Source organism: Mandrillus leucophaeus, unplaced genomic scaffold (assembly GCF_000951045.1).
Source record: "Mandrillus leucophaeus isolate KB7577 unplaced genomic scaffold, Mleu.le_1.0 Scaffold65, whole genome shotgun sequence".
Classification (NCBI taxonomy): domain Eukaryota; kingdom Metazoa; phylum Chordata; class Mammalia; order Primates; family Cercopithecidae; genus Mandrillus; species Mandrillus leucophaeus.
This window is the reverse complement of record NW_012107030.1, coordinates 3,012,076-3,039,539: the sequence shown is the minus strand read 5'-3', so window position 1 is coordinate 3,039,539 and position 27,464 is coordinate 3,012,076. Positions and strand designations below refer to the sequence as shown.

The window sequence follows — 27,464 nt, the reverse complement described above, 5'->3', positions numbered from 1 at the left end:
GCCCGGCTGATTTTTTGTATTTTTAGTAGAGACAGGGTTTCACTTTGTTAGCCAGGATGGTCTCAATATCCTGACCTCGTGATCCGCCCGCCTCGGCCTCCCAAAGTGCTGGGATTACAGGCGTGAGCCACCACGCCCGGCCCATTTGTTGTTATACTCCAGTTTTCCTCAGTGATTTCAATAGCAGCGTTGTTAAAGGTTTGGTTTTTAGCCTCAGAAAGAGGGAAGGAAAGCTGGGTACAGTGGCGTGTGCCTGTAGTCCCAGCTACTTGGGAGGCTGAGGGTAAGAGGACTGCTTGAGGCCAGGAGCTCGAGGCTGCTGTGTGCTATGATCATGCCTGCGAATAGCCATGCACTCCAGCCTGGGCAACCTAGTGAGACCCCGTCTCTTAAAAAATAAAACTAAGAGGCTGGGCACGGTGGCTCATGCCTGTAATCCCTTCTCTTTGGGAGGCTGAGGCAGGCAGATCACGAGGTCAGGAGATCGAGACCATCCTGGCTAACACGGTGAAACCCCGTCTCTACTAAAAATACAAAAAAAAAAAAAAAATTAGCTGGGCGTGGTGGCTGGCACCTGTAGTCCCAGTTACTCGGGAGGCTGAGGCAGGAGAATGGCATGAACCCAGGAGGTGGAGCTTGCAGTGAGCCAAGATTACACCACTGCACTCCAGCCTGGGCAATAGAGTGAGACTCCATCTAAAAATAAATAAATAAAAATAAGAAAAGGAGGATTATTAAGGTAAAAATGACTGCGTGGGCCACCTATACAGGTGCTTTCTGTATTTATTTCCTTCTTTGTATTACTTTTTGGACTTTTTATCTTACTGAACATTTAAAAGTAATTCCATTCAAATTATTGTCAAAGCTAATTGTGTTTAAGAAGGGAGATTCTCGACAAATATGTTAAGTTCTCGCTTACTTAGGCTTGGCCAGTAACAACAATTGACAGCAAAAAATGAAGGTTATTTAATTGACTTGGATAGCAGGTTTGTTACAACCCGTGGGCCTGATTCCCTTTGTGTACGGACCAATCACCTCCAACCTTGAAGCATTTTTGTCACTTTTCAAAGCATTAATTTATCTTTATGATGATTAACTTGCATCATGAGTAAAAATCCTGATTGTCTTTAGTATGCTGGAGTTTAATGGGTAGGAAAGTATTAAAGCTTTCAATAAACATACAGGAAAACATTTTAGTATTTTAGGGGGATAAGCTGTAGTTATCTGGAAAATACATTTTTATATAGAAGATCATTTTGCCTAACAGTACTTAATACATTAGGCTTTTCTAGTTTTCTAAGACTTTTCTATTTCTTATAGATACAAGAGTTTATATTTTTTATAGAGTATAATAGATTATTTCATTTTATGGAAGATTTATTTAGGGATTTAACTACAGTCTTAAGCTTTACAGGCTAAGCAGAATATACATCTAATTGCACCATTTGGTACTTTTGAAATAGAGCGTATTAAAAATGTCTCTTGCTCTAGATGCTCTCCCTGTGAGTCATTGTCAGTTTTCTATAAACCTAGACTTAGGAAACTTTAGTAAGGAACAGAACAACCAGTCAGGAAACATGGAATAGCTGCTATGTTTAGAAGATGAACAAATTAATAGTTAGCTCTTTAGTCACTGAGAGCATTAGAAGCCTAATGTGATATACTTTTAGCTATTAGGTACCTGACGTTGAACAAGCCAGCACCGGCGTGGTGGTGGCATTACTTGTTCCATTTACTTGATGTATGTTGTTCCCTGAAATATAATCAGGGATATATGGTGCTCTACTTCCACTAGGGGGGATGAAACATTTCTCTTAATGTAGTTTTTTTTTTTTTTTTTTTTTTAAAGACATGGCTTTAAATATAAAACAAAAACTCACTAAATGTACTGTGAATTCATATTTTTAGTTGAAATTTAAATTCATGCAAAAGTGTGCATAAAACCTACTTTATAGACTCACGTTCTATTCACTTGAAAGTGCTAAATAGGCAGTTAATAACTTATGTAGCAGGTATCAATGAAGTAGGTTTTATGTACACTTAGGACTCAATTTACATTCCTACCAAAGATTTGTAAATAAAATTGGAGCATAATTGGAGCATAATATGCCTTGGGATAAACTACCAAGATATTTTCCTAATTATTTCTCTTAGCATGTTAATATTATAGTTCAGTTGTCTCTTGGTATGAGGGGGAGGGATTGGTTCCAGGACCACCCACATATACCAAAATCCATGCATGCTCAAGTCCCGAAGTTGGCTCTGTCGAACTTCCATATATGAAAAGTTGACTCTGTTTATGTGGGTTTCTCATTCCACGAATACTGTCTTCAATCTGCATTTGATTGGAAAAAATCTCCATGTAGGTGGACCCTTGCAGTTCAAACTTGTGTTATTCAAGGGTCAACTGTGTGTAATACTTCTCTCTTTGTCTGTTCTGGCTGCTGTAACAGAATGTCATGGACTAGGTGGCTTATAAACAACAGAAATGTATTTCTGATGGCTCTGGAGGCTGGGCAGTCTAAAATCAAAGCCCCAGCAGATTTGATGTCTGGTGAGGGGCTGCCTTTTATTCATGGGTGGCCTCTTCTCACTGAGTCCTCACATGGCAGGAGGCGTGAGGGAGCTCTCCTGAGTCTCATTTATAAGGGTACTAATCCCATTTGTTATGGTGGAGCCCTAATAACCTCATCATCTACCAAAAGCCCCACCTCCAAATACCATAACATGGGGGATTAGGATTTCAACATAGTCACAGTCCTCCCTATCTGTAGGTTCCACATCTGCAGATCAAAAATATTCAGGAAAAAAAACCCAATAAAAATAGTATAACAACTATTTAAACAGCATTTATATTGTATTAGGTATTATAAGTAATCTAGTGATGATTTAAAGTATACAGGAGGATGTGTGCAGATATATGGAAATATTGATACTATGCCATTTTACATAAGGGACTTGAACATTTGAGGATTTTGGTATCTATAGGGGGTTTTAGAACCAATCCCCTGCAGATACTGAGGGGTGACTGTATGAATTTGGGGGGACATAAATATTTAGCTTATAACATTCTGCCCTGTCCCCCCAAATGTATGCTCTTCTCATATACAAAATACATTCATTATAATCCCAACATTCCCAAACTCTTAACTCATTCCAGCATCAACTCTTAAAGTAAAAAATCCAAAGTCTCGTTTAAATATCATGTAACTCAGATGTGGGTGACGCTCAGGGTATGATTCATTCTGAGGCAAATTGCTCTTCAGCTGCAAACCTGTGAAACCAAACAAGTTATGTACTTAGAAAATACAATGGTAGGACATACTTGGGCTAGATATTTCCATTTTCAAAAGAGAAATAGGAAAGAAGAAAGGGGCAATGGAGCCCTTGTAAGTCCAAACTATACGGCAAACTCCTTGAGATCTTAAGGCTCGAGAATAATCTTCACTGAGTCCTTGTTCTGCACTCCAGGCCCACTGCAGTAGAGGTTCTACCTTCCAGACCTGCTGAGGTGGGGGGCCTGCCTCCACAGCTCTACCCAGGAAGGGTTGTGCCCCTAGGGCCCTGCTGGTTGTTCCTATCCCCATGGCGTCTGGCAGAGACCATCTTGCCTGTTGAATAAGGCAGTCCCCGCCTACCCCTTTTGAAACCAAGGAAGCAGCCCTGATGATCTCTTAATCACCTTTGGACTTGTTCTGCCCTTGTCTTGAAGAATAGTGCACATTCTCTGCCAAAAAGCTCTGTGGTTCTGGCCTGTAAAACCCAGGAAGACCGACAGCCATCCTTCATTCCTTCCCAGTTCATTCCCTTTCATCCCACACTGGCTGTTCTCCTGCTGAAGTGGCTTATCAAGTCCATGGTTCACACCCATATTGCTCTCCTTATCAGAGGGACTTGGGCACACCTGTAGTGTTTTCCCCTGAACAGGCCTTTTTTAAAACTTCTGTAGTCTGGGTAGAACTTTTCAAATCTTTAAGTTCTACTTCATTTTTGCTTAGCAATTCTGTCTTTAAGTCATAGCTCTCTTTTCACATTTTACTATAATCAGGCAGGAGGAGGCAAACTGCACCTTTGACATTTTGCTTAGAAATTGCTTCAAGTAAATATCCAATTGCACTCTTAAGTCCTCCCTTCCACAAAATACTAGAACATGCACACACTTCAACCAAGTTCTTTGCCACTTTATAACAAGGATCATCTCCATATTGTCCAGTAACACATTCCTTATTTTAATCTGAGACTTCATCAGAATGCTCTTTACTGTTCATGTTTTCTACTGACATTCTGCTCAGGATTACTTAGGAATTCTCTGAGAAGATTGAGGCTTTTTCTACAGCTCATCTCTCTTCTTTCTGAGTCCTCACCAGCATCACCTTTAAAGGTTCATGCAGGGCAGTGTAGGCTTTTTCTAATAGTATGCACCTCCAAACTCTTCCAGCCTCTACCCATTACCCAGTTCCAAAGCTGCTTCCACATCTTTAGATGTTTGTTATAGCAGCACCCCTGCTGTTTGGTACCAAAATCTTTATTAGGGCTTTCCAGAACCAATAGTGTATATATGCGCACATGCATGCACACACACATGTGCACACACACACACAGAGTTGACCCTTGGACGACACAAGTTTAAACTCTGTGGGTTTATGTATAGTGTATTTTCTTTTGCCTCTGCCATGCCTGAGACCTCAAGACCAACCCCTTCTCTTCCTTCCTCTTCCTCAGCCTACTCAACATGAAGATAAGGATGAAGATCTTTGTAATGATCCACTTCCACTTAATGAGTAGTAAATACATTTTCTCTTCTTTATGGTTTTCTTTCTTTTTTTTTTTTTTTTGAGACCAAGTTTCGTTCTTGTTGCCCAGGCTGGAATGCAGTAGTGCGACCTCAGCTCACTGCAACCTCCGCCTCCCAGGTTCAAGCAATGCTCCTACCTCAGCCTCCCAAGTAGCTGGGATTGCAGGCATGCACCACCATGCCTGGCTAATTTTTTGTAGAGATGGAGTTTCACCTTGTTGGCCAGGTTGGTCTTGAACTCCTGACCTCAGCTGAGCCGCCTGTCTTGGCCTTGCAAAGTGCTGTGATTACAGGTGTGAACCACCAAACCTGGCCCCTTGTGGTTTTTTTAATAGCATTTTCTTTTCTCAAGCTTACTTTATTCATATGTTCATTTTTTTTTGAGACAGAGTTTCCCTCTTGTCGCCCAGGCTGTAGTACAGTGGCGTGATCTCAGCTCACTGCAACCTCTGCCTCCTGGGTTCAAGTGATTCTCCTGCCTCAGCCTCCCAAGTATCTGGGATTACAGGTGCCTGCCACCATGCCCAGCTAATCTTTTGTATTTTTCATAGAGATGGGGTTTCACCATGTTGGCCAGGCTGGTCTCGAACCCCTGACCTCAGGTGATCCACTTGCCTGGGCTTCCCAAAGTGCTGGGATTACAGGTGTGAGCCACCGTGCCCAGCCTAGCTTACTTTATTGTAAGAATACAGTATATAATATAGCATACAAAGTATGTGTTAATCAACTATTTATGTTAGGCTTCTGATCAATAGTAGACTTTTCATAGTTAAGTTTTGGGGGAGTCAAAAGCTGTATGTGGATTTTGTTTTTGTTTTTGAGACAGAATCTTGCTCTGTTGCCTAGGCTGAAGTGAAATGGAGCGATCTCAGCTCACTACAGCCTCGACTGCCTAGGTTCCAGCAATTCTCACGCTTCAGTCTCTCGAGTAGCTGGGACTACAGGTGCATGCCATGGTACCCGGTATTTTTTTTGTAGAGATGGGGTTTTGCTATGTTGCCCAGTCTGGTTTCAAACTCCTGAGCTCAGGTGATCCACCCGTCTTGGCCTCCCAAAGTGCTGGGATTATGGGTGTGAGCCACCACGCCTGGCCGAAAGTTGTATGTGCATGGGGAGTCAGCATCCCTAACTCCTGCATTGTTCAGGGGTAAACTCTGTGTGTGTGTGTGTGTGTGTGTGTGTGTGTGTGTGTGTGTGTGTGTGTGTATAGATTTAACATCTATACAGAGATTTGTTATTTAGGGATAATTATTATAAGGGATTGGCTCATGTGATTATGGAGGCTGCCATCTGCAATCTGGAGAACCAGGAAAGCTGGTGGTATAGTTCTAGTCCAAACCCAAATAACTGAGAACCAGGGGAGTCAATGATGTAAGTCTCAGTTGGAATCCAAGGGCCTGACGACCAGGAGCACTGATGTCTGCAGGCAGGAGAAGATGATGTCCCAGCTCAGAGAGCAAGGTAGTCCATCCTCTGCCTTTTTGTTCTATTCTGGCACTCAGTGGATCAGATGATGCCCATCTGTATTGGTGAGGGCAGTCTTTATTCAGTTTACCAATTCAAACGCAAATCTCTTCTGGAAATACCATCACACGCAAACCCAGAAATAATGTTTTACCAGCAATCTGGGCATCCCTTCCCAGTCAAGTTGACCCACAAAATTAACCATCACAGGGTCATTTACAGATATTTCCTACACTTTAAAAATGAGATCAAGAAAACTAGTCAGAGGTTCTGTTTCTGACAGCAGTAGTATTTGATGAGATAATGGCCAAGAATTTTCTAAAACCAACTATAAATACAAGCCACAGATTCAAGAAGTACTTTGAATCCAAGGGGAAAAACATAAAACCACACTCAGTTACTTCATAGTAAAACTGATGAAATGTAAAGACAAAGAGGATATCCTAAAAGCAGCCAAAGAAAAAAGTATACATTAAATTCAAAGGCATAAGCATTAATAGAAACAATGGAAGCCAGAAGACAATGGAATGATGTTGTCAAAGGGCCTGTCCAGAATTTTATACCTTCAGAAATTAAGAAAAATAAAGACATTTTGAGACAAACAAAAACTGGGAGAATTTGTCACCAGGAGTCTCTGCATTAAAAGAAATACTAGAGAGGACTGGGCGCAGTGGCTCATACCTGTAATCCCAGGAGTTTGGGAGGCCAAGGCGGGCGGATCACCTGAGGTCAGGAGTTCAAGACCAGCCTGGTCTAACATGGTAATACCCTGTCTGTACTGAAAATATGAAAATTAGCCAGGCATGGTGGTGGGCGCCTGCAATCCCAGCTACTCGGGAGGCTGAGGCAGGAGAATCGCTTGGATCTGGGAGGCAGAGGTTGCAGTGAGCCAAGATTGTACCTCTGTACTCCAGCCTGGGCAACAGAGCGAGACTCTGTCCCACCCCCCGCCCCCAAAAACAAAAATAGAGAGATGTTCAGGCAAAAGGAAAATGATTCCAGATGGGAGCATGGAGGGGTAGGAAGAAATGAAGATCAATGGAAAGGGGAAATAGTAAATTTAAGTGAATTTGTCATCATATATGGGGCTTAACTTTAAATGTAGAATTAAAATACACAACAATAATAGTAACAGTGGGGAGTTAAAAGGAGTTGGTATCTAAGTCCTTTCACTGTCCAGCAGCTGGAAAAAGTACGAATTTACATTAGGCTTTTGTAAATTAGGGTTTGTGTTATCCCCTACAGTGTAACCACTAACAGAATAATATTGTAAAAAGCTCATAAAGGGGAAAAGCAGAATCATAATGATTTAAAAACTTAATCTAAAGGCAAGAAAAGGTATGTATGGAACAAATGGGACAAATAGTAAGATGATAGTTTGATTCCTAAATATGACAGTCATTACATAACAAATGAGTAGACTTAATGCTTCTATTAAAAACCAAAGATATTTATACTAGAAAAACAATAAAATCCATCTACATGCTTGCTTTCAAGACAAATGCCTTGGATATATGAATTCAGAAAGTAAAAGCATAGAAACTGCGAACATTAGCCTAACGAAAACTGGTGTCACTGTGCTAATATCAAAGTAGAATTTAAGGCAAGAAGTAGAGAGAGAGAATCATTTCAAAAATAACAAAATTTTCAAGTCACCCGAAAGGTAGAACAGTTTGAAATTTGTATGCACCTAAGCATAACCTTAAAACCAGCTATATATATATATATATATAAAGCAGTGAGTAATTTGGCTTACGTTTTTTAGTTTAGACTGTCAATTTGAAATGACAGAGGAACGTGAGTATTCCTCTTGGCAGTGGGACAGAGAAGAAAGGAAAGGTGATCAGACTTTTCCCCTTTTCAGATCATTTTTTTCCTTCTTTACCAACATGTCTCCATCCTCTGATGTATCCAGTGCGAATACAGACTCTTCTGTGACGCTTTGAGCATAATCTGCAGAAGCCCTTCAAGAAATTCTTGTATTTGAATATTACGCTACAAAAGACTTTGGAGTATATAGTATGCACCTCTGTCTTTGGGTTAGTATTTGTTGATGGGTCAATATAATTATAAATTCTTGTCAAGTGTGGTAGCACACACCTATAGTCCTAGCTACTAGAGGGCTAAGGTGGGAGGATCACTTGGGCCCAGGAGTTCTGGGCTGGGGTGAGCTATGCTGATTGGGTGTCTGCACTAAGTTTGGCATCAAACACGGCAGCCTCTTGGGAGGGGAGACGACCGGGTTGCCTAAGGAGGAGTGAACTGGCCCAGATCAGAAACGGAGCAGGTCAGAATTCCCATGCTGTGATCAGTAGTGGGGTCAAGCCTGTGAATAACCACTGCTCTCCAGCCTGGCCAATATAATGAGAATCCTGTCTCTTAAAAGGGAGAGAAAGAAAATAAAAAAATTAGGAATTCTCCTGTGCTAGCTCCTCAAGTCATAATCGCACAACCATGTGAGTGTTCAGGCTGATGGGTGCTCTCTGACCATTTCCCAGCCTCTCTGTGACTGTTCCAGTGGACCTAGGAAAGGTAATCTTGGCCTCAGGATTGTAGTGTGCAGTGTTAGAGCATACTAAAGGAAGTAAACACCTGAGACTCATTAGTAAATGCACCTTCTCTTCCTTTTTGCCTTTGTTCCTCACATGAATGTTTATAGAGATAAATTGCAAAGTGTTTAAAAGAGCAGTGAAAATAGAGCCTACAAAATAAATTATGGTTGTATGCTGTGAACATATGTCATTTTAAGTTCTCAAGTAAAATTAAAAGGACTAGTGCCAAAGTAACTGGTTACTTTCCATTTCTCCTGTTTTCCTTATGTGAGAGAACTAAGAAAGCAGGGTTTGGATTAGGTTTAAAGAATTTCCATGGAATGGGGAATTAGTGGTCAAAGAGAACTTCAGATTTATCTGTAGTGTTTAAACTTTCAAAAAATGGGATATATTCATATATTCCCTATATAATGTTAATAAAAATAAAAATGCTGGACATGCATTGGTGGATTAAATGTATATCTTTTCTGTATGTCAGTAGGATGGTTAGCCATGTCTAGAAATATGTAGTTGCAGTACCCCTTAGAGGTAAGGTCATGAGTAGGGAGTCGGTTAATTTAAAAATTTTTATTTGTATTTATTTACTTTTTGAGACAATGTCTCACTATGCTACCGGGCTCCAGTGATGCTCCTGCCTCAGCCTCCTGAGTAGCTGGGACTACAGGCACACACCACTGGATCTGGCAATGATGTTTAATTTTTTGTGTCAACTTGACTGGGAAGGGATGCCCAGAAAGCTGGTACAAAATGATTTCTGGTCATGTGTGTGACGGTGTTTCCAGAAGAGACTTGGGTTTGAGTTGGTGGACTGAGTAAAGAAGACCCATCCTCACCAGTGGAGGTGAGCATCATCCCATCTGTTGAGGGCTGGAACAGAACCAAAAAGGAAGTATGGATTCACTGTGTTTGAGCCTGGGCATCCATCTTCTCCTGCTCTTGGACGTCAGAGCTCCTGGATCTCAAGCTTTCGGACTCAGATTGGGACTTAAACCCTCAGCCTCCCAGTTCTCGGACCTTGGGACTTGGACTAGGACTTTGACCGTTGACTCCCCTGGACTTGGACTGAATAACACCACAGGCTTTTGTGGTTCTCCAGCTTGCAGATGGCAGATTGTTGGGACTTTTTGGCTTCTATAGTCATGTGAGCAATTCCAATAATAAATCTCCTCTTATTTATATATCCTCTTGGTTCTGTTTCTCCAGAGAACCATAATGCAGGAGAAAAATTTTTTTTTTGTAAAGTGGTATGAAAATCTTTATCTTACAATTGCTCATCTCCTTTTGAGTGAGTCACTTTCTAAGTCAAGCAATTGAATGTTTTCCAGGAGTATTGTTTTAGCTTGCCCTCCTGGTCATGCTTTTCAAGATAATCACTTCCTAATCAGTTTTTGTTATCTTGCTGGGGAAGTCAGGTTTCCTTGTCTCTTTTTTTCCTGGAAGAGGCAAGGTTACAATTTTGTAACCTTGTAACAAAATTGTAATATGTTTAAAAAGTTGGAAAAAAAATCTTTATGCTGTCAGGCCTTGCTAGATTCTATTTTTTTTTTTATTCCTTGTTATACTGTGTATATCCGAATCTCAAAATGGGACTTTAATTGAACCAAATTTCTTTTCCTGGTGGATGACAAATAAATACATAGCCTACTTTGGTGCTTTTAAAAATTTTATTGTAAAATGATGCCTGATGGACAATAGGATTACCAAACAGTAGTGATGCTGTACCTTTACATTTGTCTTCTTTTAATTCTAAGTATAAAAAGTAGAGATCATTTAACCCTGTAGCTCAATACGCACATTCCTGCCGGACATCTCAGACTTTTGTGTGGCAGTAGTGTTGTGTTTTGTTTCACCTAAGGCAAAATAATTACAGGAATAGAGACTGCTGTTATTTTTTGTGAGGTTTTGTTTGTTTGTTTTATTTTCTAGAGTGAGTGTTGTTTTTGCTTGGAAATAGCTCAGTGTTCAGTTCATAATTTTTCTTTTTGTGGTAATTTTGATTATTCCCTTGAACACTATTCCAGACAGCTACATCTTTTCACTAGTGTTGGCTGTCCTATCCTAACCTCCATTTTTGGCAGAAAGTATACTTTTTAGCTTTTTATCATCTTAAGGCTCCTAACAAGTTCTTTTGTTCTTTAGAAGGAGCTTTTTAAAAAAACAAAAAACAAAAAACTTGAGATTTAATTTACATACCATAAAAATGACCCTTTTAAAGTGTACAGTTAAGTGGTTTTTAGTAGATTTGCAAGGTTATGCAACATTTATCACTCTCTAATTCCAGAACATTTTCAGCATCCAAGAATGAAACCTCTCAGATGGCCAGTTATTTCTCATTACCCCTTCACCCAGCTCCTGGCAACCACTAACCTAATCTACCTCTGTTTCTAGGGATTTTCCTGTTCTCAATATTTCACATAAACAAAATCATACACGTGTGTGGACCTTTGTGATTGGCTTTTTTCACTTAGCACAATGTTTTTAAGGATTGTCCATGTTGAAGCATGTATCAGCACTTCCTTCCTTTATAGCTGAATAATATTCCCTTGTATGGATAGACCACGTTTTGTCTGTTCCTTCATCCCTTGATGGATGTTTGGGTTGTTTCCGCAGAAGGACTTTTTTTTTTTTTAATTTAAATTTTTAGGTAGTATAAGTGCATGGTTTAACAATGTAAATAGTAGTAAAAGGTATTCAGCGAAGCCTCCCTCACTCCCCTGTCCCTATCTGCCCTATTTCCACTACTTCATCCAACCTAGCACCATCATTATTGGTTTCTTGTGAATCCTCCCAGAGTTTCTTTATGCATTTACAAAAAAATACAATTATTATGCTTACAGTCTTCATTTTCCCAACCTTCTCAAGTCTACAGAATACATTGCTAGGAGAGGAACAGATTGAATGAAGCATATACACAGTTTGAATTTTGATGCATCTCCAATGTTGTTACCTTTCACAAAGAGATTTCTTTTTGACAATCTGATGGAGAAAAAGGGATCTTCCTATTTTAATTTATATTTATTTGATTATTACTGAGCTTAATTATATTTTTAATGTTTATCATCTGTACTCCCTCCATAAAGTGCGGATTTATATCTTTTTTTACTTTGGGGACGTTATCTTTTCCTTTTCTACAGATTTTATTGAGGAACTATTGCACAAGGGGAAAAGAAACCTCAGTCTAGGATTGTGCTCAATTCCAAATATAGTAAGGAAAAGAGTGTGGTAGGTAAGAATATACAGCAAAAGAGTGTGGTAGGTAGGAATCTGTGGATGGAAAATTACCGAGAGGAAACCTATTACGTTTTTCTTGTTGGTTGATACAGCTCTTTATATTTAATAAATACTTACCTTTAGCATGCCATGTGTCGCAAATACTTTCCTGTTTGTCATTTGCTTTTCATTTTGTTTACAGTGTGATTTACCACCAAGATATGTTTCATTTTTAATGTAATCAAACCTGTTCATTTTGTGACTTCTGGATTATGTATCATGCTTCCAAAGGTCCTTCTGCTCTGAGATGATAAAGAATCTGCCGTATTTTGTTTTGTTTGTATTTTTAGCAATTAGCTTATCTACAATTAATTTTGGGGCATGGCTTAGAGTGGGAATTTAACTTTGTGTGTGTGTGGAGAACCAATTATTTCAACATCGTTTTGATTTTTTTTTTTTTGAGATGGAATCTTGCTCTGTAGCCCAGGCTTGAGTGCAGTGGTGAGATCTCGACTCACTGCAACCTCTGCCTCCTGGGTCCTGGTTCAAGCAATTCTCCTGCCTCAGCCTCCTGAGTAGCTGGGATTATAGGCACGCGCCACCATGCCCAGCTAATTTTTGTATTTTTAATAGAGATGGAGTTTCACCGTGTTGGTCAGGATGGTCTTGAATACATGACCTCGTGATCCACTTGCCTCAGCCTCCCAAAGTGCTGGGATTACAGGTGTGAGCCACTGCGCCCAGCCTAATTTTTAAAAATTATTATCTTTTTTGAGACAGGGTCTTGCTCTGTTGCCCAGGATAGAGTGCAGTGGCTGGAACTTGTCTTACTGCAACCTTCGCCTCTTGGGGTCAAGCGATCCTCCCATGTCAGCTTCCTGAATAGCTGGAACTACAGACGTCTGCCACCATGCTCGGCTAATTTTTGTTTTTTTTTGTAGAGACAGGGATTCGCTGTGTTGCACAGGCTAGTCTCAAACTCCTGGACTCAAGCAATCCACCCACCCTGGCCTCCCAAAGTGCTGGGATTACAGACATAAGCCACCTCTCCCAGCCTATTTTTTATTTTAAAATTAAGTAAAAACCTTAAATTTTAGTTTCAGGGGGAACGTGTGCAGGTTTGTTACACGAGTATATTGCATGATGCTGAGTTTTGGTCTTCTGTTGATCCTGTCACTCACACAGGTGAACATACTACCCAATAGGTGGTTTTCCAACCCTTGTTGCCTTCCCACCATCCCCCGTTTCGGAATCTCCAGTGTCTGTTGTTTCAGTTTATTGAGACACCATTCTTTTCCCTTCTTTATCATCATTTATGAGATGCTCATTTTTACATAAGTCGTGTCTGGCTTCTCTATTCTAGTGATTCATTTATTCCTTTATTAGTATCAAGTTTTAATTCCCATGCTTTTTTCCTCCCGCGCTTGCTCTGTCTCCCATGTTGGGTTTCACTCTTTCCCCCATGCTGGAGTACAGTGATGGAATCATAGCCTACTGCCAACTTCTTGAACTCCTGAGCTCAAGCAGTCCTCTTGCCTCAGCCTCCGAAGTAGCTGGAATTACAGGTGCGAGCCACCACGCCTGGCATTACCGTAATTCTGCCTAGGAAGACAACTAGTCTCAATTTCTTTTCTAAATTTTTACTAGATATTTTTACACATGTAGTGTTTCAAGTGAAATTTAAAATAGATTTAAATTTCCCATCTGGGCTCAGTGGCTCACGCCTGTAATCCCAGCACTTTGGGAGGCCAAGGTGGGTGGATCACAAGGTCAAGAGATCGAGACTATCCTGGCTACATGATGAAACCCCATCTCTACTAAAAATACAAAAATTAGCTGGGTGTGGTGGTGGGCGCCTGTAGTCCCAGCTACTCGGAAGGCTGAGGCAGGAGAATTGCTTGAACTCGGGAGGCGGAAGTTGCAGTGAGCCGAGATCGCACCAGTGCACTCCAGCCTGGACGACAGAGTGAGACTCCGTCTCCAAAAAAAAAAAAAATTCCCAGAAGTCCCATTAGAATTTTGATTGAAATTGCATTAAATTTCTATATTAATTTGAGAGATACCAACAAGCTTGAAATACTGAACCTGTGCATCTAGGCTTTCACGTATTTATTTTCTGTATGCTCTAAATGAAAGTTCTGTGGTGCTTTTCATGTAGATATTAGACCTTTCTTTAGTTCGTTCGTTCGTTTTGTTTTTCTCTTTTCTTTTCTTTCGAGACTGGGTCTGGCTATTTTGTCCAGGCCAGTCTTGAACCCCTGGGCCCAAGCCATCCCTCTGCCTTGGCCTCCCAAAGTGTTGGGAGTACCACTTCCAACCTAGACATTTCTTAATTGGAATTAGTCCCAGAAACCTTATTGCTCCTGTTGCTAATGTTCTGACACCTTTTTTCTATTACATATGAAAGTGGCCTATATTAATGCTTTTGTGTATGTATATATTTATATGTGGCCACATCAGTGGACTCCCATCTATTAATATGTTATTGATTTCTCAAGGTCTGAAAAACTTTGCTAAATATATAATATTCCATTTCTTTACAATATGTATAGTTAGTTTTTAACCTTTTATATTACATCTAGAGTTCATGCTTTTTCTACGAGGCTGAGGTTTAGCAAATGAAGAATATACAGCACATAGTAAAGCTCGATGTTAGTTTTTTTCCTCACTGTTTCAGTCTTACATATAGATCAAAAATAAAAAAAACTAAATGAAGTAAAATTTGTAAGGAAATAGATATCTACACGTGATAATCTAAGTTATCTACCTTAATTTCTCTCTTCTTTGGAAAATGGCTTGATAAGTGGTTGGAATTTTTCTTCACTCACATTCTCTTTAGGTTTCCTTAGGGGGAAAAATCAGTCAAAGAAAAATTTTATATATTTGATTATGCTAGAATCTAAAATATTTTTTTGCCATTTATTTCTGGAAGAAACTGGATTGTCAAATATAATCTTTCTTTTCTTTCTTTTCTTTCTTTCTTTCTTTCTTTCTTTCTTTCTTTCTTTCTTTCTTTCTTTCTTTCTTTCTATCTCTCTCTCTCTTTCTCTTTCTCTCTCTCTGTCTCTTTCTATCTTTCTCTCTCTCTCTCGTCTCTCTTTCCTTTCCCTTTCCGTTTCCTTCTGTGTCTCTCATTCTTGTTGCCCAGGCTGGACTGCAGTGGCGTGATCATGGCTCACTGCAGCCTTGACCTCCCTGGTTCAGGTGATCCTTCCACTCTCAGCCTCCTGAGTAACTGGAACTACAGGGTTGCTCCATCATGCCTGGCTAATTTTAAAATTTTTTTTTGTAGAGACAGAGTTTCCCCATGTTGCCCAGGCTGGTCTCCTGGGCTGAAGCAATCTTCCTGCCTTGGCCTCCCAAAGTGCTGGGATTACAAGCGTGGGCCGCCGTGCCCAGCCTCAAATAGAATAGAACTCAGATTTTTAACCCAAAGCCCATGGGGTTTCTTTTTTACTTTCTAGATTTGGAATTCTTTAAAATTAAAAGACAGGTACAGAGTCATTGGGGAAAAAAAAGTTGGACGTCATAGAAGACTGAGTCATGCATTGATAACTGCTGGGTCTAGGTGGTGGGTGGATTTGGTTTGATTATATTGCTCTCTCTACTTTTATGTATGAAGATGTCTAAAAGAGAAGTTTTAAAAAAATCCTATCGGCCAGTTGCAAGCCTGGGGCACATTATTTGAATGTTTTTTAGTTTTTCGACTATAGGTTGGAAATGGAATCTATTAGCAGGGTGTAGTGGTAATAAAAATAGACACCAGGCTGGGCATGGTGGCTCACGCCTATAATCCCAGCTCTTTGGGAGGCCGAGGCGGGCAGATCACAAGGTCAGGAGATCGAGACCATCCTGGCTAACATGGTGAAACCCCGTCTCTACTAAAAAATACAAACAATTAGCTGGGTGTGGTGGCGGGCGCCTGTAGTCCCAGCTACTCGGGGAGGCTGAGGCAGGAGAATGGCGTGAACTCCGGAGGCAGAGCTTGCAGTGAGCCGAGATCACACCGCTGCACTCCACACTGGGAGAGAGAGTGACACTCCGTCTCAAAAAAAAAAAAAAAAAAAAAAAAGACATAAATTGCCTTATGATACTTATAGTAGATGTTCAGTAAACATTTTAGGAATAACATCATGAATTATACAAATTGTTAATCCTCATAGCCATTCTCTGAAGTAGGCAGTTTTATCCCAGTTTTCATATGAGAAAACAGAATCGGAGCAGCTAAGTATTATGCTTTGAAGTGTACAAGAAGTAAATGATGGAGCTAAAACTTAGTCCAAGTTCTGACCTCAAAGTCTAGGACATTTGAAGCCTCCTTGAAAAAGGAAGGCTGCTATTGAGAAGGCTTTGTTTCTGTTACATTATATTTTCTCAGATTTAATCTTCATCATAACTGCAAGGCATATTGAGTATCTGTAACCTTTTAAAAAGCACATAGATTTTTCACATTTTTGTATATGAGTAGTTAGTGCTAAAAAATGTATATTTTGTTTTAAAATGTATTTGAATGTGTAAGTTGAGTTTAAGTATTGGCAATACAAGTGTTTTTGTGGGAAAAAAGATGCCTCTTGGTTTTCCAAGTGAGTTTGTATGTAAAATAAAACCTGTGTTTGAAAGTTAAAAATTTTATATTTTTGGCACTATACCATTAGATGGTTTATTGGAAAGATACTATATTTGATAATGTACATTGTGGTTTTGTTATTGAATTTATTAAAATCATAATTTGTAATGTTGATGTGAAATGAATCCAGAGCAAATCAGGGCAAGAAGATATAAACTAGGAAGGGCCTTCGTGTGTGTGTGTGTGTGTGTGTGTGTGTGAGAGAGAGAGAGAGAGGTCTTTGAGTCATAAAGATTTATTATTTATTTATTTTTTTAGAGACATGGTCTTGCTCTGTCATTCAGGCTGGAGTACAGTGATGCAGTCACAGCTCACTGTAGCCTTGAACTCCTGGACTCAAATGATCCTCACCCCTCAGCCTCCTGAGTAGTTGAGACTGCAGGCATGTACCACCATGCCCAGATAACTTTTGTATCTTTTGCAGAGATGGGGTTTTGCTGTGTTGCCCAGGCTGGTTTGAAACTTCTGGACTCAAGCGATCCACTCACCTCAGCTTCCCAGAATGCTGGGATTACAGGCATGAGCCACTGCACCTGGCCTTGGCTAATTTTTAAAAACAATTTTTATAGGGCTGGAGTCTTACTATGCTGGCCAGGCTGTTTTTGAACCCCTGGCTTTGAGTAATCCTTCCTCCTCAGCCTCCCAAAGTGCTGGGATTACAGGGATGACCCACCATGCCTGGCCCAACTGTAAATTGTTCACTATAGGATAGAAATGGCCGGGCGCAGTGGCTCACGCCTGTAATCCTGGCACTTTGGGAGGCCGAGTCGGGTGGATCACAAGGTCAGGCGTTTGAGACCAGCCTGGCCAATAGGGTGAAACCCCATCTCTACTAAAAAACAAAAAAAACTACAAAAAACCAAAAAAAAAACCTACAAAAATTAGCCAGGTGTGGTGGCGGGCACCCGTAGTCCCAGCTACCCAAGAGGCTGAGGCGGGAGAATTGCTTAAACCCGGGAGGTGGAGGTTGCAGTGAGCTGAGATTGCACCACTGCACTCCAGCCTCGCAACAGCACAAGACTCCATCTCAGAAAAGAAAAATAAATAAGATAAAATAAGATAGAAATTATTCCTGTGAGGTTAAGAGACCTATTGTAAGGATTTCTTTTTATGCAACAAAATTTATTGACATTGAACAGTTTGTTGTCTGTTATGTGCTTTTTAGGAAGATTTACACGTTAGGTTTGTTGCCAAGCAGCTAACAGGTAATGTTTCACCTAACCCCTACAAGATGCTTGGTAATGTGTATCCATGCCTGATTAATTTCCTAGCACATGGTGGGTCTTCAGTTAATGTTTAATGATAATAGGGAAATGGCTTATAAAAGCCTTAAAACTTTGAAGTAAATTTCCACCCTATTTTATAAGGAATTATGAAATGTTTCCAAACTTTTGCATTTATGAAATGCTTAAAGCATATCTCCAAAAGCACCATTTCTAAAATGAGAGTTGATCAATACTTGGGGAATAAATGGGGCAAATGAAGATATTATATATACTTTTTATTTTTATTTATTTAATTTAAAAAATTTGTTTTTGAGGCAGAGTCTCACTGTCTCGCCCAGGCTGGAGTTCAGTGGTGCCATCTCGGCTCACTGCAACCTCTGCCTCCCGAGTTCAAGCGATTCTCATGCCTCAGCCCTCCGAGTAGCTGGGATTACATATGTGCACCACCATGCCTGGCTAATTTTTGTATTTTTAGTAGAGACAGAGTTTTGAAATGTTGGCCAGGCTGGTTTTGAGCTCCTGGCCTCATGTGATCTGCCCAGGGCCTCCCAAAGTGCTAGGATTATAGGTGTGAACCACTGTGTCCAGCCTGTATATCCTTTATAAAAATTCTTTTATATGGGAAATATATGGTGTTATTTTTCTATAATAAATTCCTGAAACACAATTTCAATAATTTTTGGTTTGGGGTCTAATTGGGGAGTGTTTTTTTAATGGTGTAGTCTTATAAACTGAAAAATTGCTTTTGCACGCTGTCTTTCTTAGACTATTTTTCGTTTAATTAAAAGTCTCTTGTGAGAAATAGAAATTTGGATTGGAAAGATTGGGTGTTTGCTTCTTTCTGTCTTGTATTTATTAAAGGTTTCTTTCGGTTGTTTTATCATTTTCCCTCCATTCTCCTCAATATATTTAGTTCTCTGTTCAGTCCCAGTGTACACACAAAGTAGTTGGAGAATTACCAACCCATACTCTTCTGAAAAATAAATTTAGTAACCAAGTACAATAGTGCATATGGTTTTTTTTGTCTTTATCTTTACCAAATAGTTTTCTGAAGTTACTTTGGTTAATTTTTTCTTCTCTATCTCCTACAATTTAGTTCTATTCTTATTTATTTATTTACTTTTTGAGACAGAGTCTCGCACTGTCACCCAGGCTGGAGTGCAGTGGCGCGATCGTGGCTCACTGCAAGCTCCACCTCCCGGGTTCACGCCATTCTTCTGCCTCAGCCTCCCGAGTAGCTGGGACTACAGGTGCCCGCCACCACGCCTGGCTAATTGTATTTTTTAGTAGAGACGGGGTTTCACCGTGTTAGCCAGGATGGTCTCGATCTCCTAACCTCATGATCCGCCTGCCTCGGCCTCCCAAAGTGCTGGGATTACAGGCGTGAGCCACCGTGTCCGGCCTAGTCTTAATTTTTAATAGAGCTGGGTTTGCAGTTTGAGGTTCTCCCACATTCTGGTTGATTTGAACTATTTATTTGAAGGGATATGTAAAACATTACCATTATTCTAAGAGTCAGAATTCTACTCAGAGACCAGTCAGTCATTTGCCAGGGCATACTCGGAGAACTGTCACTTCCCCCTCATCTCTTTTATCCTATTCCCGTCCCCTCTTCTTTCTACCCCGTTTCCACCTACTCTGTGGAGATAACTAATCTCACTGACTTCTCTCTCCTCTTGTTTTTGTACAAATGCGTGGATACATATAGTTATGCATCACTTAATGAGAAATGCATTGTTGGGCAATTTCATCTAAACATAGAAATGGTACGGTAAAAATACTGTATAAAAGATATGGTGTAAAAGATAAAAATGGTACACCTGTATTGGGTACTTAACTATGAATGGAACTTGCGGAACCAGAAGTTGCTCTGGGTGAGTCAGTAAGTGAATGTGAAGGCCTAGGACATTATTGTACACTACTGTAGACTTTATATACACCATACGTGTAGGCGACACTGACTTTATTTTTAAAATTTCTTCCATTTTAAAATTTTTTTTTGTTTTTTTGTTTTATTTTTTATTTTTTATGAGATGGGATCTTTCCCTGTCACCCAAGCCGGAGTGCGGTGGCATGACCATGACTCACTGCTGCGTCAACCTCCCAGGCTTAAGCGATCCTCCTACCTCAGCCTCCTGAGTAGCTGGGACTACAGGTGCGTGTCCCAACTCCTGGCTAATTTTTAAATTTTTTGTAGAAACGAGGTCTCCATATGTTATCCAGGCTGGTCTTGAAGTCCTGGGCTCAAGCAATCCTCCTACTTGGGCCTCTCAAAGTGCTGGAATTACAGACATGAATGAGCCTCCATGCCCTGCCAAAATTTTTTTCTTTCTTCAATACTAAATTAACCTAAGCTTACTGTAACTTTTTTACTTTATAAACTCTTTAATGTTTTAAAACTTTTTGACTCTTCTGTAATAACAGGTTAAAACACAAACACATTGTACAACTGTGCAAAAACATTTTCTTTTTACCCTTATTTGTAAATAGGTGTACACCTAAAATAATGATAAAAAGTATAGTATAGCAAATACATAAACCAGTAACAGTCATTTATTATCATTATCAAGTCTTATGTACATATGTAATTGTATGTTGTATACTTTTCTATCACTAGCAGTGCAGTAGGTTTATACCAGAATCACACACACGCGTAATATGTCATGCTACATTACGATGTCACTAAGTGACAGGAATTTTTCAGCTCCATTATAATTTTAAGGGACCACTACTGCATATGTAGCCCATCATTGACTGAAACATCATTATGTGGTACGTGACTATGTATAGATATGTATCACCTCATATTTTCTTTCTTACATGAAGGGTAGTACACTCTAGGTATTCTTTTATGCTTTGATTTGATAATATATTTTATTGCCTGGGCACGGTGGCTCACTCCGATAATCCCAGCACTTTGGGAGATCAAGGCTGGAAGATTGCTTGAGCCCAGCAGTTTGAGAACAGCCTGGGCAACATGGCAAAACCCCATCTCTAAGAAAAGTACAAAAATTAGCTGGGCATGGTGGTGCATGCTTGTGGTCCCAGCTACTTTAGAGGCTGAGGTGGGAGGATTGCTTGAGCCCAGGAGGCAGAGGCTGCCATGAGCTGAGATTGCACCATTGCACTCTAGCCTGGGTGACAGAGTGAGACCTAGTCTCAAAACAAAAACAAAAACATATATTTATTATGTTATTGTAACATAGCCTTATTATGTACAGTCAGCCCTGTGTATCCATTGAGTTCTCTATCTGTGGCTCTAACTAACCATGGATGGAAAATTTTTGGAAAAAAAAAAGGATGGTTGCATCTGTACTGGACATGTATAGACATTTTTTCTCGTCATTATTCCTTAAACAATACAGTTTAAAAACTGTTTACCATAGCATTTAGATTATATCAGGTATTGTAAGCAATCTAGAGACGATTTCAAGTATATGAGAGGATGTGCATTGGTTAAATACAAATACTATGCCATTTTACATGATGGACTTGAGCATCCGTGGAATTTGGTATCCACGGGGGTCCTGGAGCCAGTCCCCCGCAGATACCGAGGGATGGCGGTATGTTAATAATATATTCAGTTTATCTACTTAATGCATCCAGGAATCCTTCCTTATTAATTTATAGAATACTTTTTTTTTTTTTTTTACAGCTGCATAGTACTCCATTGCATGGATGTGCCATAGTTTATTCAACCACTGTCCTGTATCTGGACATTAGGCTGTTTCCAGTGTTTTGTAATTATACAATAGGCTTCAGTGTATATACTTTGTTGTTGAGGTGTACCCTCAGGGTAAATTCCCAAGGGTGGGATCACTGGACTGATTAAAGGTAAGTGCATTTGTTGTATTGTTAGGTACTGCTAAATTTCCTTCCAGAAAAGTTGTATTTGTCGTCGGTATTCTCACCTGCACAGCTGTTTTCAGTTTTCTCACAGCCTCGCCAGCACATGTGTTGTCATTCTGGTTAATTGTTCCCAATCTGATGGGTGAGCATGGTGTCACAACTGGTTTTAATTTACATTTCCCTAATTATGAGTGAGATTGAACATCTTTTCACATGTTTAAGGGTTATTTTATGTCTTTGTGATATGTTTTACTTTAAAAGTTTATTTTGGATGCACATTTTTTTTTTTGGTTATCATTGTTAGGTTATTCGCCTTCAACTTGTCAGAACAGTAGCGCTCTAAAAACGCCAGACTTTATTATGACTCTCCTCTTTCAGATCTTCCGTGGTGGCTTATTCTAATTCGGCAGAAAGCATTGGTGGGCAAACTCCCAGGAGACCATGAGGTCTGTAAAGTTACCAAAATTGCTGTGCTGTCACTTTCTGAAATGGAACCTCAGGATCTTGAGCTAGAGGTAAGGTGAAATAAAGGGAAATTATATGGAAACCTGATATAAATGTAATAGCAAATATGAGGATTTGGTTCAGTAGACCACAGACTTACATTTTTAGAGCTGGGTAATGTTTTTAAAATAATTTAATCCTATGATTTTCCAACTTCATTTTAGTAGTGGAACCCTTGTCTCAAAATCCATGAAACCTAGTATAGAAGACACATAAAAGCAGGGCCACTGTGGTTGAAGTAGTGTTGGGGGAATCCCTGGGGCTCTGTCCACTTGATCTCTCCTTGGAAGCCACCTTCTGTTTCCAGGGAGCCCTAGGGCCACAATACAGTTTGAAAACTTCTAGGGAAAAGGAGTGAGTTAAGAAAAGGAGACCTCTTATTATATCCTCTTTTATCTGCATTTCTTGAACATTTTCTAAGCATATATTACCCTATTACAGTTTAAAAAGAAAGTTTTTTAAAAGGAAGACAGTCACTCGTCTAATGTAATCTGTTTATTTTCCAGAGAAGAGCTCAAGTCCACAAGTAGAGTGATTTAAGGACGAAATATATGAGATTGCCTAGGGCCAGTGTTTTTTTACCACAAGGTGCTGCCTCCTAGTAGAAGTAACCCATGAAAGCATTTATGTCCTGTTTGCTCTCAGTGTGGGGATTTGACGCCTAGGAATTGTCCTCACTCCGACGTAGCCATAGCCTGTTTTGTTCACTGTTTGTTCATTGTGCCAGGCGGGCCCAGTGTATTACATAGATGATAATATTTAGTCCTTAGGACTACCCTATGAAGTGGGCATTACTACAAATAAAGAAAGGAGGCTAGGTGGGTGGCTTCTTTCTTTGACAGGCTGAGGCTGGAGGATCGCTTGAGCTGAGGGGTTCGAGACCAGCCTGGGTAACATAGCCAGACCTTGTCTTGTCTTGTGGGGAAAAAAAAATAATGAGTGAGTAGATTTCAGAAAATAAAATAAAAACAAAGGCGGCCTGGCAAGGGTTAAGTCACGCAGCTGGTACAGGTGGGGCCTGGATCTAGACTCAGGCTGCCTGGTCCTGTGTAACTCTGCTGAGCTGCCGCCCTGTTACCTGAACAGCAGGTAATGATAGCAAAGCACGCACTGCCCCACAAGTCAGCACATGTTTTTCCATGTAGAGTTCTTGGGGAGGAAGTTTGAGGACAGGGTTAAATTGCCTTAAGAGTAAGTAAAAATGAAGCTATTTTTATGCTTTAAGTGTCACTGGAAGTTTGACAGTCGAATTTTAAGAAACATTAAAATGAATTTAAGCAGACTCTGATTATTATTTGTTATAGGAATCGAAAAAAGTTTGGAGTTCTTATTCTCCTTTTGTTGGTACTTATGCTAGAACACTATTCACTATTGCTGATCGAGAGACAAAAAGCCTAGGTGGCAGTTAGGCCTATTAAAAGCAGATGTTTATAGTTTTTGTTTGCATTTTTTTTTTTGGCAATGTCTTTTGAATGGTTTTGCTGACACACTGAAAGATCAGGATGGCTTGTTATCACAGACCTTTCCCTTGAAGGTGGGCACCCTTTGGCCTGGCATTCAGGTTTGAGTGCTAAGCCTGGGGTCTCTGGCAGTTTGATTTAGAGCCAGGAGCCAGCCCGCCCAGCACTTTGTCCATCCGCCAGTCAGGATTTGCATATTTGGCACTCCCAGTTCTGGGGAAATTAAATGTCACACCTCATTCAGAAAAGGTTGAGGCCTTCAGGGAGGTTTTCTGATGTCGTTCATGGCCACCAATCTGTAACATTTTTGAGACTAGTAGCTGACTATTTAATAAATGGGGAAAAAACCAAGATGGCTTTAGGAACTAACATTTACATGATGTTTTTAAGCCCAAAAGTGTGAATATTATCAAAACTTTAAGAACTTCTTTATTCTTCTTACTTTCCCTTTTCTTTCTCTCGATAATCTAAGGGAAAGAGATTATATTCAAATAAAAAGGAAAGTGAGATTTCCTCCATAGACATAATTATTTTGACAGCTGTTGGGCTGTACAGTATAAACTACTGCACTTCTCAGGGGCCGCAAGATTGTGGTTCACATTAACAGCTGAATATACGTAATGACTCTGCTAATTAGGAGTAAAAGTAACAACAGAGAAAGTATTTCCAGATCCTATCTCAGTGAATAGTTTGGTACACCTTTCTCAAGAGATTGTAATTTTAGCAATTTGTGTTTTTGCCATTTTTTCTTTCCTTGTAATCCTGTTTTATGGTAAAGGAGCTTTACAACAGTGAACAGCAGGAAGGGCAAATAACCACATGTTGAAAATCACGACTTTATTTTCTTTTAACATGTTAATTTAAATCTTGGTATCTTTATTTCAATTTCCATATAACTCAATTTAAAAGAGTTTTTAGAAGCTTAATCCTTTTTACATTGTGTTTTTTGATTATACGGTAAATTGTAAAAGAGAAGAAAAAAAATTCCCCCACTTGGAAATAATTGTTATTAATAGTCTACTGAGTTTTGGTGGGTGTTTCCATTTGTACCTAGGCTCTTTGGAGGACCAGTGTTACTTTCACATGTTTCAGAATAGTTTTTCTGTTTTGCATTTTTACATATTTTCTTCTAGTCTTATTATTTTTTTAAGAACATAGGAAGACTTTGTTAAACAAAACTACGTATTCCTCCTTAGTATGACTTTCTGATTTGGATGTCTGTGTATCAGTTTGAATAAGCTGCATTTATTCCAGCAGCATCTTTTAATGTGGTCACTGTTTCCAGATTTGCTAAAGCCTAAGTCTGTGTTCTGTAATTGGAGCAGAAGCAATCTTATTTCAGAGATGGGTATTAATAGAATTTCTAGTTTTCTGCCTCTGTTGTCTTTTTATCTCAAATATATGCCTTATTTGTTTGCCAATTAAAAAAAATAATTCAAATACCATACAGTTTACCCTTTTAAAGTGTATAAGTCAGTGGTTTTTAGTGTATTCAGAGTCGTGTGGTTATCACCACAATCAATTTTAGAACCTTTCATCATCCCCCGAAAAAACCCCGTCTTCGTTAGCAGCCACTCCTCATTTCCTTCCCAACTCCAGCTCCTCAGCACCATGCAACCACTAATCTCCTTTCTGTCTCTATAAATATTTGTCTATTCTGGACATCTCATATAAACAGAATAATACACCACGTGGCCTTTTGTGGTGGACTTCTTTCACCTAGCATAGCTTTTAAGTTTCGTGCCAGTTGTAGTGTGTAGCAGTACTTTATTTTTCTTTATTGCCAGATAATCCCTTGTATGGGTATGTCACGTTTTATTTCTCTGTTCATCAGTTGATGGACATTTGAGTTGTTTCCACCTTTTAGCTATTATGAATAATGCTGTTATAAACCATTTTGCATACAAGTTCTTGGTGATATATTTGTTTTTATCTCTCTTGGGTGTGTACCTAGGAATGGAATTGCTGGGTCATATGGTAACTCTAACCTTTTGTGGAACTGCCAGACTGATTTTTTTTTTTTTTTTTAAACAGAGCCTCGCTCTGTCCCCCAGGCTGAAGTACAGTGACATGATCTCGGCTCACTGCAACCTCCGCCTCCCTTGGTTGAAATGATTCTCCTGCTTCAGCCTCTCAAGTAGCTGGGACTACAGTTATGTGCCACCACACCCGACTAATTTTTTGTATTTTTAGCAGAGATGAGGTTTCACTGTGTCAGCCTGGTTAGATGGTCTTGATCTCCTGACCTGGTGATCCACCCGCCTTGGCTTCCCAAAGTGCTGGGATTATAGACGTGAGCCACTGTGCCTGATTTTCAAAACAGTGTGCTATTTTACAAAAACGATGTAAAGAGGCCAGGCACAGTGGCTTATGCCTATAATCCTAGCACTTTGGGAGGCCGAGGCAGGAGGATTGAGACCAGCCTGGGCAACATGGTGAGACTCTGCCTGTACAAAAACAGCCATATGTGGTGGTACATCCCTGTAGTCCCAGCTACCTGGGAGATCACCTTAGCCTGGGACTTTGAGGCTGCAGTGAACTGTGATTGTGCCCCTGCACTCCAACCTGGGCAATGGAATGAGACACTGTCTCCAAAAAGAGAGAGAGAGAGAGAGGTAGGGGTCAAGTGCAGTGGCTCATGCCTGTAATCTCGGCACTTTGGGTGGCCGAGGTGGGAGGATTGCTTCAGGCCAGGAGTTTGAGACCAGCCTGGGCAACATAGCAAGACCCTGTCTCTATAAAAAATTTAAAAGTTAGCTGGGTGTTGGCCGGGTGTGGTGGCTCACGCCTGTAATCCCAGCACTTTGGGAGGCTGAGGCGGTCAGATCACCTGAGGTCAAGACCAGCCTGATCAACATGGAGAAACCCCATCTCTATTAAAAATACAAAATTAACCGGGCATAGTGGCACATGCCTATAATCCCAGCTACTCGGGAGGCTGAGGCAGGAGAATCGTTTGAACCTGGGGGGCGGAGGTTGTGGTGAGCAGAGATCATGCCATTGCACTGCGGCTTGGGCAACAAGAGTGAAACTTCGTCTCAAAAAAAAAAAAAAAAAAAAAAATTAGCTGGGTGTAGTGGTGTATATCTATAGTCACAGGTAGTCAGGAGGCTGAGGCAGGAGGATTACTTGAGCTCTGGAGTTTGAGGCTGCAGTGAGCTGTGATTGCACCACAGCACTCCAGCCTGGATGGTGGAGTGAGACCCTGTCTCTAAAAAAGAATATTTAAAAATCTGTATAAGGGTACGAATAATCTGTAATGGTTTAAACAATGAGGACATAGATGTTTTTTCTTTATACCCTTTAAAGTTATATAGGTTTTGTTCCATGTCTGCGTATCTTATTTGCGTATCTCATTGCCTTAGTAGATAACTGCATCATTTTCCCTGTTTAGTTTCCATCAGACATCTGTTTAAAATTTTAGCTTCAGATGGATGTAGATACCAGCTTTTCACATAAAATTATTTATGTCCCTTAAATGGCAGTAGCAACATCAACCCTTAATCTTGGTCATAAGATGTAAGTTGCAAGCACAATTTAAAAACTAGGGAAGTGCCGTGGAGCTTGTGGAGAAGTAGCTGGGAGTTGTAGCTGTGGTGTTTTCTTTTTGAAATCTCATGTTTCAGAGTTGTGATAAGGACCTAACCACGTGCCACACAAAACTGGCTGGGCCTCTGGAAAAGGGAAGGTGACCCTGTTGCCAGTGCTATGCTGTAATCCCTGGGGCTCTGTGTAAACAAAATACCTTAGGACTGGGAAGGAATCCTAAGTAATTTT

The 27,464-nt window shown here is 40.1% G+C and overlaps 1 protein-coding gene across 1 annotated transcript in view; it reads left to right on the top strand.

The window, feature by feature from the left end:
- The window catches only part of LOC105554557 (phosphatidylinositide phosphatase SAC2-like), a 60,484-nt gene that overhangs the window by 9,905 nt on the left and 23,115 nt on the right, over positions 1-27,464 (top strand). Inside the window, exon 2 of the mRNA XM_012001082.1 lies at positions 22,102-22,238. Coding sequence (XP_011856472.1) covers positions 22,212-22,238 — 27 coding nt within the window. The 5' untranslated portion in view covers positions 22,102-22,211. The remainder of the gene's footprint in view (positions 1-22,101; positions 22,239-27,464) is intronic.